Source organism: Ambystoma mexicanum, chromosome 4q (assembly GCF_040938575.1).
Source record: "Ambystoma mexicanum isolate Mex_15411 chromosome 4q, UKY_AmexF1_1, whole genome shotgun sequence".
NCBI lineage: Eukaryota > Metazoa > Chordata > Amphibia > Caudata > Ambystomatidae > Ambystoma > Ambystoma mexicanum.
Genome location: NC_090928.1, coordinates 320,673,942 through 320,693,875, shown reverse-complemented (window position 1 = coordinate 320,693,875; position 19,934 = coordinate 320,673,942). Strand labels below are relative to the sequence as shown.

Below are 19,934 nucleotides of genomic sequence, written 5' to 3'. Positions count from 1 at the left end.
TATTGGCCTGCCATCTGGGTCATACAATACGAAACGTCACTTCCTGTGCTGTAATTGAAGGTTTAGCAGTGCTGTGATGTCTCTTCCTCTTGACTTACATTTTTGGTAAATAGTGTCACATGACATGCCATCACCTCCCTTACTTCATATAGTTAAGCCTGGATTTACCATATTCAGATTTTTTCACACTGTTACGTTTTATTTTCTTTTTTTTTTCCACCGTTATCTACATGTCGAATGTGCAATGCACAGAATGTCTTAGTCTCTGGAAATAAAGGAGGGCACCATCCCTGCAGCCAGTTTGCAGGATGCCTCACATTCTCTGGATCTATTTCCCCTTGTGTCTTAGGCTGTTTCCAGTTTTGACAAAAATGTCCCTGCTGGAAACATCGAAGATGTTGCATTTCTTTTTCAAAAGGGTCGCTGCATGCTCATAGAATGTTTTGCACTGCATCGCTGAATGTTTGTTTGGTCATCAACAAATAATACATTTTGGGGAAAGCATTATCTAGAGAATGGGTCTCCATCCTTTGGCTCTCCAGGTGTTTTGGCCTACTCACTCATTAGCCCTAGCCGGCATAGCCAATAATGATGGATTATGGGAGCTGTAGTTCAAAAGATCTGGAAAGCCTGGGATTGCAGATGCCTGCTCTCGGAAGATCTGCCTGCTAATGTTGGTGCAGTTAGCTTCTGTTGTGTACCAGCACGTGTGCTTTTAGTTGAAGCAGAATAGACAGTAGAGTGCTACATAACCTGATAAAATCCCTTCAGAAGATACATCTGGATGTCACTTAAAAGCATGGCCCTAGCATGCACACTTATCAGAGGTTATCCCCAATAAGGAGGTTTGATTGGGACCGCGGCTGATTGTGCTCATAGGTGCCTTTATACATGGACTAATGACAACAGAAATACATTATTTATTGAGCACACATGCCTACTGGTGAGACGGAAACTCTCTTGTCTTAATATCCTAGACTCTTCTAAGAAAGAAAAGATGGACTATTTCACAAAACTCTCTGTGGCTAATGGGACATCGAGGAGGGTCTTCTGCCCGGATCTGTGTGCACCTCCTGGTGAATCTGAGAGAAGCCCGCCCCCTCCACCAGACCAGCAGGAGGCCACTGACGAACCATGCAGTGCCCCCTACGTCCTTGTTGATAGTCACGAGGCTACTGGTAATTCAAGGGGACTGGGATTTCTCTGATATGCTTGAGATTGCTGATGAACCAAGAAGGGCCATTATTGGCCTGAGATTACTGATGAGACCCTCCTTGGTTTTTCAGAGGCTGCTCATGATGTATGTATTGTCTCCAGCTTTGGTCTGCCAGAGGGTACTGGTCTCCTGCACTTACCTATCTGAGTTTCCTGGGGAATCAAAGAAGATCTCCCAAACTGATCTCTCTGAGATTATTGGTGGCTCGCGGAGGATCTCCTGCTATAATCTGAATGAGATTGCTGTTGAATTAATGCGTGTCTTCTGCTTGGATACAACTAACACTGGTGATTAATGAAGTAGAAATGCCTGTTTTGTTTAATGAGGCTCTGGTCAAGCTACCATGTTGTTTAACATAGTGCCCTAGCAGCCATTTAAGAAAGTATGTGGAGCTTCTTCTTAAGTGTCCCCAGAGCTGGCTGGTGAAGTAAGGAGAATCTCCTGATCTGACCAATCAGAATAATCCGGACTGACGCAGCATGTCATGCAGCCATCACCCCATGTGTCCAGGCGACGTGGCCTGCGCAGTTCTTTTCCTGTATGGGGAAGGTGGAGTTTATAGCCTGCACAGGTGTCGGTGCTTTGGTTCGTGCAAGTCTGTTTCCAAACATGTTTCATACCCTGGAAAAGGCCAGTCACAGTTACTGAGCACTGCCATTCTTTCTCCACAACGCACGTACAGTGACTTTCGGCCTCGTATCGTGCATACGCGCATGTTCTCCATTTACAGTTGCCTGGCAACCAACAGTAAACCATTCAAGCACAATGCCCGGACTATTTAAACCTAGCAGAGACTGCTCTCCTCGCGTCTCAACTCTCCAGTTGTGTTTCGCTCTATTCCGTTTCCATGTTCACTCACCATCTCCATCTTAGTGTTTCTTCCCCTGTCTCTGCCTTCTGCCTACCTTTGTTCCCCTTGCCTCTGTCTTGCCTCTTCGTGTTGCCAGCTTGTCCTTGACCTTGCCTTCTCTGCATTTGTCTTCTGCCTTCTGGTACTTTCGCTTTCTGCAAACATTGGTGTCCCGGATTCAGTGCTTGGCGCATCCAGGCGCAACGTCTCCGCCTTGACGACTGGATATCCAGTACCAAACAGCAGTGCGCAGTGGTGCATGGCGCAGCAACTTTGACTGCTATCAAATGGGGGTTCAGAACCTCCTGAGAAAGGGATTTGCTCTGCACAATGTGCAATGAGAAGAACCTAATTCTAATTGCTGCTTTTCCACTTGACCAGACTGTATGATTCAAGACAAACCACTTCTTCCCCTGGTGCGTAATTGCTCTTCTCTGCTGTCAAAAGATCTCTACAGGTTTTGGAGGTTTGTAGGTTGAGAAATGATTTGATGATATCCAATATTCTGATCCCTGTGGTATCCTTGACGGGGAGAGGAATGCTGACCGTTAAAGCCTATGAATGGAAAAAGGGCAGCGCTGCGCATACCTCTCCGAACCTTCTGGTAAAACATGAAGGTGGCTAGCCATGTGCCTTCAGGACCTGTTTATGAACTGAGAAGAGACTGCCTTTCATGCACTTTTCCCCTCCCCCTCTCCCATGCACATGCACATTCTTAATGTCACTTGGCCTAGTAAGATCGATGTTTTGTTCTCCCCTGTTCCCCTCCCTTGCCTTGTCGCGCTCTGAAACACATGTGTACTAGCGCAATAGAAATAAAATATCAATTGAATTCAATTCAATGCTCTGGAACCCAGCATGAAACAGAGGGAGTCCTCTGCACCGAGCCTTGTAGGACATGGATGATGGGATCAGGGGAACCTATCCTGGATATTCATTCATCTGGAAATGCAGGCGGAGCCTTTTGTTATGAATGCTCATTGACATCCTTAAACTTGCTACCGCAGTCAGATGCATTGCTGCCCATTACAACAGCCTGGCGACACAGAGCAGCGCCCCCACTGGTTGGAAAACAATCACCTAATACTGCTGGTAGAAACACAGGGGGTGGGATGCTCAATAATGCGGGGGGGCATGCCCCAAGCTTATCCAGCCCTGCCCTCTGCACCACCGCCTCTGGAGGACAAAAAGGGCTTTATGAAGGTGGTGGTTCAGGGTGTGAACCCATCAGACTTTAGGCCAGTTCTGTGCTGGTATAAAATGAGCACATTTCATAGAAGGCACGTGCAGGTCTCTCTTACACACTTGGCAAGCCAAAGACGGGCGCCGGAGACCCCTCCCCCACTCAATATGAAGCCACAAAAGCAGGGGTGTTGCTAGGTCTAGAAAAGATCCGGGGCTATGCTAATGTCGGGACTGGCAGGATACGGGGATAGCTAGCCTTTTAGTTGTAGTCCCCAAGCTTCTATCTGGGGCTACAACCAAAAGACCCCTCTAGCAACGTCTCTGCACAAAAGTCACCCCTGTGCCAGGGCATCGGATCCACAAAAACCAACCTGCTGATGTTTTTTCTGAGATTTCGACAATAGGTCTGTAGAATAATGGGACATTTGGCCCTTTTCCAATCCTTTTTGGACACTTTGTGATAATTGTATGCAATCCCATCATGTCCAGGATTTACTCCGCGATGGGAAGAATTACTGTTTGCCTCAGCAGGTGGTACCTTTCCTGTAACGAGTCCTGGAAACGGCCCGATAAGGAGAAGAGGAGTTATGAGGGTTCACTGCCTCAGGTCACTAGGGGAGAAGAGGATGCCCCCACAGCCTGCTGATGGAGTTATGAGGGTTCACTGCCTCAGGCCACTAGGGGAGAAGAAGATGCCCCCACAGACTTCTGATGGAGTTATGAGGTTTCACTGCCTGAGGACACCAGGGGAGAAGAGGATGCCCCCACAGACTGCTGGTGGAGTTATGAGGGTTCACTGCCTCAGGACATTAGGGGAGAAGAGGATGCCCCACATCCTGCTGATGGAGTTATGAGGGTTCACTTCCTCAGGTCACTAGGGGAGAAGAGGATGCCGCACAGCCTGCTGATGGAGTTATGAGGGTTCACTGCCTCAGGTCACTAGGGGAGAAGAGGAAGCCCCCACAGACTGCTGATGGAGTTATGAGGGTTCACTGCCTCAGGACACCAGGGGAGAAGAGGATGCCCCCACAGCCTGCTGATGGAGTTATGAGGGTTCACTGCCTCAGGCCACTAGGGGAGAAGAGGATGCCCCCACAGCCTGCTGATGGAGTTATGAGGGTTCACTGCCTCAGGCCACTAGGGGAGAAGAAGATGCCCCCACAGACTTCTGATGGAGTTATGAGGTTTCACTGCCTGAGGACACCAGGGGAGAAGAGGATGCCCCCACAGACTGCTGGTGGAGTTATGAGGGTTCACTGCCTCAGGACATTAGGGGAGAAGAGGATGCCCCACATCCTGCTGATGGAGTTATGAGGGTTCACTTCCTCAGGTCACTAGGGGAGAAGAAGATGCCCCCACAGACTTCTGATGGAGTTATGAGGTTTCACTGCCTGAGGACACCAGGGGAGAAGAGGATGCCCCCACAGACTGCTGGTGGAGTTATGAGGGTTCACTGCCTCAGGACATTAGGGGAGAAGAGGATGCCCCACATCCTGCTGATGGAGTTATGAGGGTTCACTTCCTCAGGTCACTAGGGGAGAAGAGGATGCCCCACAGCCTGCTGATGGAGTTATGAGGATTCACTGCCTCAGGACATTAGGGGAGAAGAGGATGCCGCACAGCCTGCTGATGGAGTTATGAGGGTTCACTGCCTCAGGTCACTAGGGGAGAAGAGGATGCCCCCACAGCCTGCTGATGGAGTTATGAGGGTTCACTGCCTCAGGCCACTAGGGGAGAAGAAGATGCCCCCACAGACTTCTGATGGAGTTATGAGGTTTCACTGCCTGAGGACACCAGGGGAGAAGAGGATGCCCCCACAGACTGCTGGTGGAGTTATGAGGGTTCACTGCCTCAGGACATTAGGGGAGAAGAGGATGCCCCACATCCTGCTGAGGGAGTTATGAGGGTTCACTTCCTCAGGTCACTAGGGGAGAAGAGGATGCCGCACAGCCTGCTGATGGAGTTATGAGGGTTCACTGCCTCAGGTCACTAGGGGAGAAGAGGAAGCCCCCGCAGACTGCTGATGGAGTTATGAGGTTTCACTGCCTGAGGACACCAGGGGAGAAGAGGATGCCCCCACAGCCTACTGATGGAGTTATGAGGGTTCACTGCCTCGGGTCACCAGGGGAGAAGAGTATGCCCCACAGCCTGCTGATGGAGTTATGAGGGTTCACTGCCTCAGGTCACTAGGGGGAGAAAAGGATGCCCCCACATCCTGCCGATGGAGTTATGAGGGTTCACTGCCTCAGGTCACTAGGGGAGAAGAGGATGCCCCTACAGCCTGCTGATGGCGTTATGAGGGTTCACTGCCTCAGGTCACTAGGGGAGAAGAGGATGCCCCCACATCCTGCTGATGGAGAGAAGAGGATGCCCCCACAGCCTGCTGATGGAGTTGTGGGCCAGGTCACTAGGGCCACAATACAGGAAAAGTATGGGCTACAACCTTTACCCCAAAATCTACTGCAGAAGTGGGGAGTCGTGAAAAACGTCTAGCCTACCCGTACCTTACCAATGGCGATACCCTCAGCAGGGATTTGCGGAGTAAGACATCTCCCTTAAGCGGTTCCATTTAAATTTAAAGAAATCATGTTCAGTTTTACTATTGGACAATTTCAATAGTACATGTTGTGTTTCCTTTGCCTCTCTGTGTGCTGCTTAGTTGTAATTCTGGATACAAAGCAGATACTTTCAGATCAGAGCAATCAACCGCAAATTCCCACTAACTTTAGGTACTTTTATAAGGTTACAAAAAGTTATCCTTGGCGTGCTTGTTTACTTGTTGCCTTGTCCTGGGCACTCTGTGTTTTTGATCTTTGCCCAGCCTGTCTTCCCTTTTAAGCGCGTTCAATCATTGACAAGTCCTTCTTCTCTTTGTCTGATACTTAAGTCAAGTTTCTCAGGAGATATGAAGCCAACTGCTATGCTGTGTGGATCGCACACGGCTTGCATGGAGTGTTGAAGAATATGAGCCTTCTATGTATATTCTTTGGGGTGAGCAAGTGCACGTCATAAGAGGCGGGAAGGTTTTCCTGCCTCCACTGCAGTGTGGCAGCATAATGACGGAGTCCTCCGTGCAGGCCATGGAATGAGCGGTTGCACTTGATGCCTCAATGCTGGGCATAGAGTCAACCCCAGATATGCAGGTGCATGGACCTGGAAGGATATGGCTGCCGCCTCCCTGCTATTATTATTATTCAATGTTTGTACCACGCAACACGCCCAGAGGCCTGAGTGCGCTCAACACATAACCTCTCTACACCATCCCCCCTCCTCTTGACAATTGCCATTTTGGACCTAGAGGTGAACCTTAAGATGACGTCTTCCAAGGACCTAGTAAGTTATGCAGCAAAACTAAGGATATATGAAATATCTGGAAGGATCAAGCTTGGACTTCTAGGACATCTTCCTAAAGGAAACGGGTGTATTTCCATCACGCTTTTGCTCATGCTCTGAAAAAAGGCCAGCGGTAATGGATTTGGGAATTCCATTTCCTGCACTGCCAGAGGCACAGCAACTATGCCTGCATGCAAATGATGACCAGCCTTCTCGCGTAGATTTCTATCTGCCTCAACTGGCACCTGTGAAGTGGCGGAGAAGCTTGAAAATACCCTCCTTATGGGCCAGGCTAACTGGTGTCCTGTAATGCCGCGTACAGAGTAATTTACTCTTCAGGACCCTAACTTGATATTATCACCATGTCGCGGTCGCTTTGCTTCTCTGTACCAGTGTTACGCCTTAATAATGAATTCTCCCACTGTCGTTCATTCTCTAGAGCGCCCGCTCTCTCACTCTATAGCCCTTGCTGTCTCTCAGGGGTGTTGCTAGGTCTGGAAAAGATCCAGGGCTACGCTAATGTCGGGGCTCAAGGCTAGCTAGACTGTTGGTTGTAGCCCCTGAGCATTATCCAGGTCTACAACCAAAGGATCCGAGGCTCTAGGCCCCCCATGCCTCCCCTAGATATGCCTCTGCTAGTCTCTCTCCATTCTCTTTTTTCTCTTTCCTGGTCCTCCACGGTCTGCTTCACACCTACCCTACCAATCCCTGTCTTAAATGCTCTGCCAATCTCCTTCACTGTCCTTTTCTTTTTAGTCCTCTGTTAACCCAGTACCTTCCATGTCTCTCATTCTTACCAACCTCTTGTTCCGTTACTGGATGTCTCCTGTGCATGGCTACTCTGTCACTCTCTTTCTCTGTGTCTCTTCTGCTCTCTCAATCGCATTTAGTCTCTCTTCCTGCCTAGGGGGTCTACCAGACTCTCTCTTGCTCTCTGTTTCTCTTTCTCTCACCCGCCGCTTTACCAATGTCTCATGGTATCTCCAGCCCCATTACCATTTTTCTTCTCAATCGACCCTCCTCGTTCCACTCCACCAATGCCTTGTCTGTTTTCTGCCATTCGCTCCGGCCCTCGATAACGAATGCGTCCATAGGGCCATCCACATTGTTCACTCAGAGAAAGCAACAGATTAGGAGTGAGGCTTAAGGATGTGTTCTGAGCCAGTCTGGTATAAGCAGATAATAATGTAATCAGTTGAGGTAATACCCGGGCCAGAGGAAGCGGCTTACGCCGTGCCGCCGGGACAGGTGCGGCGGAAGAAAGGGCGGCCACTTCAGGAAGTCTCTGAAACTACAATATTCCACAGGCCTCCAAAGGGGGAGCTATAATTGATGTTGTGCTATGAAAATTAGAACCACAACGTCACAACTGTCTAGTCCTTCCTGGCGACACGTGATTCTTTCACCTTAATCACTTCAAATAATAACAATCTGGCCCCGACAATTTCGAGATGCTATTAAATCGCTGATCCCAGTTCAAAACCAAGAACAGCTCCAAAAATTACTGAATTATGCCAGTAATAAAAAAAAACCTGCATTAATAGCAACATAGCACCCAAAGCAATCAAAAAGTGATTTGAATGGAAGCGGTTGAAGTATGTAGACTAACTAATTAAGATTCCAACGAGCGGCTAAATGACGGTGGAGCAGGTTACCCGGCAACACCGGGTCACGCAGGCTGCAGAGGAAGTGGTAATGAGAGGGGAGAGCAGCGGAGGAGGGGCAGGCACTAGCAGGAAATCCGGCGAACGTTGTGGAAAAATTGAGGAAACCAAAACGATTGAAATTGGTGATTTGTTAAACAGTAGCCTGTGGAAACACAATGTTATGTGCGAAAATGGTCCGGGCAAAATTAAATGAAACTGCTATTCAACCTTCTACTGAAAAATATTTTTTATGCTTGTTATTCCATAACATTTTTTTCCACCAATAAATATATTATTTAAACGCGTTTAACCTGTCATATACTCTTATATGCTCTCTTAGGCTACCCTGTACTGTTGTCTGCCGTGCGCAGCTCAACCACAGGAAACAGTGGGGTTGGGCACGAAAGGGCAGCATCTGGTGCAACTACATTAGGCTGCAGCGCTTTATCACATTGCACATTGCACATAGCTTCATCACATTGCACTTTCTCATTAGAGGCATGAACTGCACAGATGCTTATTGGAGATAGAGTGCCACATCTGTGCACTCTGCCAGTTCAGTGCTTGTTTTCGGGGGCTCAGCCCTGGCACTTACTTCTGGGCCCGGCACTTATTGTCTCAGATTTAGATTAGGAAGTGATGATTGCCAGAGCATCCATCAACCCTAATGAGCAGGTGCCAGCTGTAGTTTAACCCCAAATGTGTCAACACTGTGGGGAGCAGCTGTGGGTGGTGGCAGCAGTGGTGGGGCGCTGCCCACCCGCCATGTCACGAGCGTGCTAGAAAATATTTGGGCTCCAGCACTTATTTTCTTATCAATGAAGCAATGCGCAAACTGCTGCAGTACTAGTATCTGGCTCTGCCGTGGCTTGCACACTTTGGCGACATGCCTGTGACTATCCGATCCATATTAACGTTCTGTTTGCATTGAGCGGCCATTATCCGGATGTCTTGATCGTCACGGGGGTGACACCCAAAGTCTTTTGGCCCGATACACAAAAGCGTCTTTCAATGTGACCCCGCCCCGTAGACCCCATTGAAAAAAGCTTTGTGAATCATGCCCTCTGTGTGTTAAATCCGCTTGTTAAATAGGTATGCGGCAAAACTTTGTATAGCATAACAAAAATTAGCCATCACAAGTCAAAAATCAGCCCATGGCTCAAATAAAGAATGGGTATAAATATATATCTGGACTACCTTCGCATACTGCGGGGTAGTGACCACGATTTTTCCCATCTTTATTTTCTGCCCCTCATGGGCTGGTTGGCAGAGTTTAGTGGTGTGCACAGTGCTGGCTTTTCACCACAGGACTGGACCTCATTTGTATCACCCAAGTGCCTCAGCCACATAAGCTTGCATCATGCCTTCGCCGATATGGCGGTGCCATTTCTAGTTGTGGATTTGGTGGAGATTGAGGCAAATATTGTGTTGATATTGATCTAGGCTTTAGGTTGTGCAGCATTGGTGGATTTTCTGGAGAGCCACTCGGATGCGGTGGAGTCCCTGGGAATCCTGCCCGTGAAATACAGAGGGCGGCCCGGGTGCTGCACCACAAGTCTCCTGTGGTGGAATGGCACCACGCTGGACCTCCCTCTGTAGCGTGCAGTAATGTTTCTGACTGCACTGAACTGGAGCTCCTAGGCAAAGGGAACTGCTGAGCGGTATTCCATGCCAAATTACTTGTGTTCCCCATTGCACGGTAAAAGCGGACCACCCAAGCATGCATTTAAGACGATAGAAGTACCCCCCTCTACAGGTGGAAGGCATTTTGTTAGATATTGAAGGACTTCAACCTTGTGTATGCAGCTACAGGTTGAGTAGACCTTTCGTGGTTGTGTTGTGCCATGAGTTTTGAGTAGGAATTTCCCTATTTGCAACACTGAAATCAAACAAAATGTGATCGCGTGGCCAGGCAAGCGGCCTGCTCCCTGAATGAAATGACATTGTTTTCTTCTTTGGTTTTTTCAGATGGAGGACATCATATCACGGATGCAGGATGAAAAAAATGGAATTCCAATCCGCACTGTCAAGAGCTTTCTTTCAAAGATCCCCAGTGTCTTTTCTGGTAAGGTGCACACCTTTAAATCATCTGAATAAGTTGTCTGCAAAAGGACTTGTTTCGGCAGCGTGGTCGGGTTTTGGGAGTCAGTGGCGTTGGATTTCTGAAAAGGCCCCCCATCATTGAATCACTCTTCATTCTATTTAGAGGGTTCCATGTCTTAAAATCGCAGCACAAATGGCTGTGAGTACAAAATATCGCAGCAAAAATGGCTGTGAGTACAAAATATCGCAGCAAAAATGCTGTGGTTTTTTGCGCCACAGTCATGTAAATATGCGGGGGACAACCCCACAACCCCCAGACGCATTATACCATTTAAGGGGAGCGGGGGACACCCCCACAACCCCTGCTCCCCTTAAATGGTATAATGGGGTACACCTTGTCTGGATTTTTTTTACCAGCAACATTTTTGCCGCAATTTTATTACCTGATATCGTTTAGAGCGGGAGTCCTTGCTGCTCATGAAGGGTTCCACTTATTATGGTAGCCCACAATTTCATTAAGCTTTTGAGTGCCTGTCCCAGGTGCAGGTCAGGGTGCCGGGACACAAACAACATTTTGCCAAGGGGTCACTGGGACTGTGGTTGGTAGGGGGGCTTGCGCCGGTCTTACTGCACTGGAAATTAGGACATATACATATGCATTGTGGCAAAACAAGACTACTTTTAAGGGTTAAGCTGCTTATCCTTGTCCCTTTGTGTTTTCCTTTCCCAGTGGTCAGTTCTTGGATTGATCTCACTTCCTCTGCTGGGGCGTGCATCCATTGTCCGGCATGAATGGCACATATCAGAGTGCATGTGCCCCTTTCTGGTGCGACCCTGAGAGTAATCGCTGGTGTATCATTCGTGATTGTAGGAGACACCGATACATCCAGGGAGGGCAAGTCATGTAGGTGATTGACTCTCATTGGATTGGACATCCACATATGACCATTACTACATACGAGTGGGCATACTGTCTAAAGGTGGTGTTTATCACTGCGGTAGGAGCTCCTTTGGCCTTGAGTGGATACTGCTGTGCGCTGCTATCGGCCATAGTTGCCTCAATGATTGGAACAGAGACGAGTGTGGCGAAGAAATATTGAATCCAATTATGATTTAGCAGTCCCTGAAGATCTACGCAACCGCTCCAACTCTAGCTCTGGGTGGGCCTGACTATGAACATTTGAAGCGTTTTGCTAGCATTTAGGTGCCAATCAAATGAATATTAATTTCTTTATTTTAATGGGTGCAGTGATGACGGAGGACCCCCTCTTTATTGAGTTAATTTGTAGACCATTAATCCAGAAGTCTTCATCCTCTAGTAACCCCAAACTTTTCTGTCTATACGGATTACGCAAGAAGGCAGGGGACACCCACATGGTAAAGGTTCCTAGACCATTGGTCTCAAAGCACCACTCCTCCGGAGAGTTCCTCTCCCTTACTGGCATTGAGCCATCTGTGCATAGCACTTGGAACAGTATTGGCCTGTGTCGGACACGGCTCATCCGGGGGTGTTCCTCGAAGCTTTGCTTTTGCTTATAGTTATGCTAACACAAATGATGAGTTGGTGGCCCCTTTTCATAGAACTGGGAAGTAGTACACTACGCGTCCATGCTAACAGAATGCGAGAGGTTTCAATCTTCCTCTCAGGAGGCATCATTCCTGCATGCCCCATGATGCCAGATCCTACAATTTCTGTTTCTTCAGAGGTTTGAGCCCCAGGATGCTTTTGAAGCTACAGCTTGTGATGGGAATGTTTTCAAACACTGCCTTGGAAGCTACTGGGCAGATGCTGTATGAGCTGGTTTCCACCACCTGTTTTTCGTTCTGATGTGCCTCGAAGAGAGAGGACAAACCCTGCATGAGCCACCTTACTCATATCTTAATGGAAATGCATGGAACATGGGTGCTAACTCGTATCGAGAAGTGGGCAGGCAGCAGGACCTTTATCCCCTTCATACAAGCTGCCTTCAAGCCTGGACTGTCGATGGTAGACCAGCGTCCTATTAAAAAAAGTTGTTGAGAAATATGTAGGGGTAAGAAAGCCCTTAGAATATGTGGACTTTCTTGACCTGGCATAGGACTTCCACTTGCTAGACGGGAACCTTCTGTGGGCCAACGGAGCTGGGTATGGATGGTGGCTGCTACCATGGATTGAACTGGCGTATACGGGTTCCACGCTGCAGTATGATGGGGGTAGAAGGGGAGAATCTCCAAGGATGTTCCTACAAATAAAGGGGCCGGTCAGGGTTGCTCCATTGAACCGATATTATTTTTACTCAACCATCCCGATTTTGAGGTCAGACGAACACCAAGTTCGAGCAGGATGACCTTCAACAAACTCCTTTAAATGCCTAATTTAACCTTGTGGACCTAACAATGAGGGCCATTCAAAGCAGCCTCCCATCTACATGTGATTCCCTAAAAGGAAGGTACCTCATTATACATTCAGAAAAAATAAGATTTTCCAGTTTGGTTGCTCTTGAAATACGTCATCATGATGGATTACTGTTGACTTCGTACCAACAATTCTCGTGTATGACCTGCATTTACAAGAGTGTCGTTGTGCGTCGGCATCACATCCAGCATGTACTGCTCTGGAAAAGAAGTGGCACTTCACACTTTAAAAGATGAGCGTTTAAGACTGGACCAGGAATCTGTTTGTTTGGCAAATAATTCCATCACAATTTTTTTTTTCCTTTTTTCTGTATTCGATGACCTGCTGGGCTATGCCATAACTGCATTATTTCTTCTTTGGCAATTTTTACACTTCATTCCACAATGCCTGCCAGCTTTATTGATGCACCAAACTGGCATGTCCGGGTGCGATTCTAATATAGACCCATTGGTATAGCTCCGAGCAGAGTTGTAATTGATGTTTGTCATTTTCTGAATTTTTTGCCTTAACGTTTAAAACTCATGTTTTGTATTTTGATGAATTTATGGTAACAGTCGAATAAACTACTGTAGCTGGAAGCAGGGCAGTCTGACCTCTCGCCAAAAACAGCATTTCAGCCCAAAATTCTAGATTCTTTCTGCAAGGATTTGGGTTCATCAGGGGGGCTGGATGGACTGCCTAGCTAGGCATAGTTAACATGAGGGGCTAGCCTCAAATAATCCTCGTCACAGTCGTGATGAGAATGTATTCAGCTCGCCCTCCAAGCGTACCAATGTACCTACCCTCTGAGCTGCATTCCACCACCTGTTTTCCCTCTGCTGTGCCCTTTAGATTGGACAAACCATACAACCATATAAAACCATACATCCATAAAAAAAGAAGACTTGTGCATATTATGCTGCTATGTCGGTTATACGAGTCGCCCCGTAGGCAATGGCTCCTTCCAGTCTTAAAAGCATGTCATATCCCCAGTTGTGCAGAAGCCGCAGTAACTCATGGGTTTCCCCCCCAATGCCAAGGCCTTTTTTGTTGATTTTGGTATTTCGCCATTCAATGCCTCTAACGTTTTCTGTTTCATTAACCCCTTAAGTGCCAAGGACGAGCTGTCTCGTCCTTGGCAACAGGGGGGTAATTCCAAGGACGAGATACCTCGCCCTTGGCATTTAAGGCAACGGAAGGCCTTCCAAGATACAATGTGGCTCTATTTTTAAAGGCGGCGTGGTAGATTGGGGCAAGTTATGCGAGATCTCTGTGTTGTCATTGTTGTTATGCTTTTTACTGCAATGTGATTATTTATATTTGTATACTCATATGGGTGTTGATGAATGTTTGGAAACAATGTGTTGCCCCACTGTTTTATGAAATATTATTATTTCGAAAAAAAACATGATATGATGATGATAATAAAAATAAGACTGCTCTTACTACTGAGGTAGCGGGGCACCTAAATCCACCAACCAGGTCCTCCCAAAATCTGGTTGTGCCTTTTTGGGCTTTGTCGCTGAGGTGTAGCATACTTGTGGCTAGTCCAGACCTGTGGCTTGAACCAATGCTCAGTCCCCAGCCCAAGCCTGTAGCTCTCTCCCAGACTGTTTGGACCAGAACACTCATCAGACCCACCCATTATAGTCAATCGTGTGGCCAGGGGGGCCTAGGCCAAAATACTCCCAGAGCTGCAAGTTGCCTATCTCTGTTGTTGGCAAAGCAAAGATGGCGGGCCACATTTGGATACCTAGGGCTACAGCGAAAAGTGCTAAGGTGGGATCTGAATGTTTGACACATTGCTTTGTACGCTACCAGGAGCTTTCCATCAGAGCTGTGTTAGTTCATCTTTTGTTAGGAAAAAAATGTATCTATCAATTATGTATTTTCTTCTTTTGAAGTTCAAGTTGTAAGCTCCTCGCCAACTAACAATGTTATGCAAACCATGTAAACCGTTTCAGGCTATGATACTGCAATCAGTAGAGACAGAACATCCTGAAGTGATTGCATATCCAAGATAACCAGCTGCTAGCTTTCTTCCAGAATGTTCTCACTAGAGGTGCACCTTTGGTCACACACCAAATCTTTTTTGTTGTTGCTGTCATATGTGGCTTTTTCGTGGCCGAAGTAGAGTCCAGTGAGTTGTCACAAGAGAGATGAATATGTTTTCTTAGTGCGGCTCTGACATCCCCTAAATATAATTATTTTTACTTTAAAGAACTTAGATTATCCGTACCTCTGGCATTAGGTAGAACACAGGCGTGGGACAGCTGTTAAAATGCATGGAATGTATACATTCTCAAAAGGAACGAGAACGGCTTTGTGAGACATGTGCGTGTGTGTTTATTGGCTTCTGAAAATAAATGAATTATGTTGGTAATACGATGTGTATACTCGACCTACAACCACAGTGGGTTTTTTTGTCAGTCAAAGTTAAGCATGTTTCAGCTTTTGCATTTTCGTGAGTCTTTCTTCAGGCAAGCATCACTGGAGCATTTCAGTAATTAGATTGGCATGTTCTTTGCAAGGAGAGTACAGTCAATAAATCATATTATTCCCTCTGGACAAGGCCAAATATGCTTAACCACTCATTCTTTAAAAACAAGATGAGGGTGTGACTGTTGTGCTTCTTTCTTTCTTCGTAATTATAAAAAAAAAACAGTGTCTGTGCAGCATTGCACTCAAAATTCATCACACTCACATCGTTGAATGCACGCAGAAAAGTACACATGCATTGCCTGCCTTTCCACTATCAATACATGACATAATGCACGCATGTAAAACAGCTGTGAAGATCTTGGTTGCTAAGCACCTTGGGAAGCATCTTTCCTTTTATCTTCCTATGCTTCTTTTTTCATCTCATTCATAATCAAAATGTGCAACTCTTGCCCAGATTTCTTAAACTCTAAAATACTGTACTTACAATGTTCCCTCATAATCCTGAGGTGCGGTGTGAGTTTAGAAGATTGTAAGTGTACACCATGCATTTGTCAGGAAATGTTTTTTCAAAGCAACTGGGGCAATGTAATTAAAGTAAACAGTGTAATATTTGCCCAGTGCAAAACCTGTTCAGGTTCTTGCTGTTTTTCTGAGGAAACCCAATTGTATTTACCTGATTGGAGATACATGTTCACTAACCCACCTCTAAGCCAACCTCTTTGGTGTTGCTTGATCACTCACTTACTTGAAATAAAATCAATACATAAATTGCATTCTTATGTAGTGCTTCATGCTGGATTCCGGCCTCTAAGCACGAGTGTGCTGCCCCTGACCTACCCTCCCAGCCATTGAACTTAGAACATATCCATAAATGAAATTTAAGATGTCCACAATGATTGGCTCTCAATGGGGGCCTGCATGCTTCCTGTGTGGCCGGAAGCATGCACATGTGGTAAAAATGATGTAAGAATATTCCCATGTCAAACACCATGGATGTGACCTCTTCTCAGGAGTGTCCCATCCAAATAAACATGCATGAAGTCGTAACTGTGCATGCCCAAGCATCTTAATCTAGTGCAAGGGTCTGCAACCTTTGGATCTCCAGATGTGTTCGACAACTCCGACCCACCAACCACAGCCAGAAGCCAGAATATTTAATGGTGCGGCATCATGGGACAAACATCTGGAAATCTGCAGTTTTGTGGACACATTTGATGATATGTTAATCTACTGACCTTTTGAGATTTGAGGCGTGTGTGATAAGAGGTCATGACTTCTCAGGGCAGAACAAATGGAACCGTTTTTTTGGTTCCCTCCCTGTACAGTGTTAGAATATTAAATCCTTGCAGTAAACATTGGCACAATCCTAGAATAGCGCCAAAGGATTGGTTTCAGCTCACCGCAAGTCTTTTATGCACAGTTTTTGTAGTCTTGCTGCCTCTTTCCCTCCACCCCTGTAGAAACATGGGGACCTCTATTTTCCTCCCCCAGCTTCTTTGTCTTCCATCTTCACCTCCCCTCTCCATGCTCTCATCCAATGGTCTCTTCAAACCTGTGGCCTTCCACCTCTCAGAAGCACGCCTGGAGCGCAGCGGCGACACTAATGTGTGTCTTGTATGCCCGAGGAAAAAAGCTGTGAAACACTATTGTGTTTTTGTTCTGGTGGCACCAGCAGTGTTTTCTTCACTTGTATGGCTGGCAAGGGATCCTCTCCCCAAACATCCGACAGCATGCTCTTTCTGGATGCCCAGTTGCAAGCTCCCATTATTCCCCAGGCCACAATAACCCTGTTGGTGGATGACCCGGCTCCGAGCCAACATACTTCAATCGCGATAGCTACCAATGGCTTATCATTTTTAATGATTTTTGGACTATCGGGTTTCTCAATTGTACTCATACCTATTTACTGTCAGTCTTATCGCTGAATAGTTTGTACTCTGTCCATATACCAATATAGTCAGAGGAGCAACGTGTTAGCCAGGTGAAAAGTGATGTTTTTCCATACAGCAAAAAGGCAGTAAGCAATTTTGAAAGGATGCGCTCCCTAGTAGGGTCACAGTTTCATTCCCTCCATAAACTCATAGTTAACAGAAGACTTCATGTAGTTACATCAATTTACTATCCATTTACTGGTCCGATTAAAGGTCACCAGATGTATGTACCTGCCTGAATATCAGAACACATATTGGGTTTTTTCGACAGACACAGTGATTTCTGAAGGTGTTAATAGTATTGAAACCATAGCTTGGTTTCTGTGGCAAGTGAATGGAATTGAAGTAAGTTGCCTACTAAAGTTGTCAAAAAAACATAGGAAATTATGGATGGTTCATGAAAACCCAATTAACAGTAGCTTGCTGAGCAATAGGCAAATCATGGACAACAAAGCACATGTTGAAGAATTGTGGCACATACATTCTGGACAATTTAGAGCAAATAATAAATATCTAAATTACCGGAAAGTACATATGCACATTTTCTCTAAACCTTATAGCTAAAGATGAATAAAGTAATCTCATCCAGTCTTTATTACCCAAACGAAACATGTTACATCTTTTCCCACAGTTGTACATGGGTGCTTTGCATGAACATGTAAATGGGTGTTGCAGGAGGCTGTTTACATTCCTAGAACATACATGTCCCCTTGAAAATACATACAAAATGCTGTGGGATGAGACTGTCAGGAATATCAGACTTAAGTTCTGTCAGGTGTATGGGTTGGATGAATTGTGATGTGGTGGCATGGAGCTGCTAGATGTGTATCCGCTCCCAGATCCCCCCCATGAGTATGTATATCATGGATATCATGAATTGCGATGTGCTGAATGGGAGCTTCAGTATGTGCATCCACGCCCAGATATCTCCACATGCAGGGATATCATGCATTGTGATGTGGTGAATTGGAGCTTCAATATGTGTATCCGTCCCCCAGATATCTCCACATGCAGGGATATCATGCATTGTGATGTGGTGAATTGGAGCTTCAATGTGTGTATCCGTCCCCCAGATATCTCCACATGCAGGGATATCATGCATTGTGATGTGGTGATTGGTGGCTTCAATATGTGCATCAGCTCCCAGACCTCTCCACATGCATGCATATCATGAACTGCGACATGGTGGCATGGAGCTGCTAGATGTGCATCAGCTCCCAGACCTCTCCACATGCATGCATATCATGAACTGCGACATGGTGGCAGGGACCTGCTAGATGTGCATCAGCTCCCAGACCTTTCCCTGTTCTTTTAAACAGCCCATTTCCCAAAATACAATCATTTCATTAATACTTATCATCATAAATTAAGCAAAATAAGGATAGCTGATAGTCTGGCAGCTTGCATATTGCTATTCTGGTACTTACTCTTTAGTAAAAAGCAAGAAGGGGACACCTATTGTGTTTAGTCCGTATCATACCAATTACATTTGCCAATGTGCCTTCTCTTTCACTTGGATCTCTTTCCATGCTGACGTTCGCGACGATGTTCTGTTCTTTGGTGTTCCTATTGCACAGTGTTCCTGATAGAAGCACTATCCCCAAATCTAATAAAAACAACGAACAAATCCAATGTATTACCAGCGGTTGAAGTGGACGGGAGCGGCTGGGACTGGCGTTTTTCAACTTTTTTTTATGTTTTATTGTTCCTATACTTTTTTTTTAAAAAGATACCCTTCTGGAATGATTTAGTTTTAAAATAAAAGTGTAGGAAGAAGTTGAAACTTGCACTTCACTGCACTGCACTGAACAGTCCCTTAAATAGCAGGTGTGTTTGGGGTTTTGGATTGCTCATGGGAGGAGGCGTGGTGGTGCGGTTTGTGGCGAGCGGGGGCAGGCCAGCAGGGAATATAGTTCCACTACTTCTTCTCATACACTTCGACCACTGTTTATTACCACTCAATCAGACAATGCTATAAACTAGGTGACTATTTCCCTCGAGTTGTAACATTACTCTTGACATAGTAGTGCAATCGTTCTACCCCCATCAAAATCGCCCAACCAGAAATAGATTCAGAGAAAGGGGACATAGAATCCTCCTTTAAATCAGAGCGAAATAAATAACATTATTACAGGAGAAAAGGAAGCCATTGTTACATTTCTAATCTCAATAGACGACTCACAGCTTTGACAGCAACACCGTGATCTACTTGCTTTGCCGGGATAATGATAGCCTAAATATAAAGTATGCCTAATGTTGATAATATTATTCAAAGCCAAGCGATTAGTATGAGCAAGACTAAAGCACCAGTGCTGTGAGCAGCCATAAACAGTAATTGTAGGAATTGAGAACCATGAAGTATGAATCACCGGGCGTATAATGGACGCCGGGTATTTTTACATTTCCAAAGATAGGACGTACGAAGCGTGCAGTCATGTCGTGCAGGAGTGGATGTGAAATGACAGGGAGAGTTCCAACCTGACGCAGGCTGAGCAAGGGCAATACATAGCTTGCTGCTGATGTGGTAAACAGTGCAGGAGATTCGATGAATCATATCACATATTCTTTCAAGCAAACAGAAAGGCACAATGGTGAGTCAGTGGTTGCGGACCACCACGCTTTCCAACACACGGCATGCAGCGCGCTAAAACGGTCACAGTTCTCGTAACAGCTAAACGCAATGGAGATTTTATTTTCTTTCTCACACAATCTACTTTTCATACATTGGTGCTTGCTTGTCTTTTTCTGAGTTAAGTCTTTTCCTCCTTTCATGCTTGTATCCTGTACAGATATACAGGGATGTTGCTAGGTCTGGAAAAGAACAGGGGCTAAGGTAATGTCGGAACTGGCGGACCCGGGGCTAGCTGTATCCTTTTGATTGTAGCCCCTGAGCTTCTATCCAGGGCTACAACCA

General features: G+C 46.1%; 1 protein-coding gene across 4 annotated transcripts in view; it reads left to right on the top strand.

The window, feature by feature from the left end:
- The window catches only part of RGS7 (regulator of G protein signaling 7), a 2,057,596-nt gene that overhangs the window by 641,682 nt on the left and 1,395,980 nt on the right, over positions 1 to 19,934 (top strand). For all 4 annotated transcript variants that reach the window (XM_069607899.1, XM_069607897.1, XM_069607898.1 and 1 more), the window contains exon 3: positions 10,199 to 10,295. In XM_069607899.1, the coding sequence (XP_069464000.1) occupies positions 10,199 to 10,295 (97 nt within the window). The remainder of the gene's footprint in view (positions 1 to 10,198; positions 10,296 to 19,934) is intronic.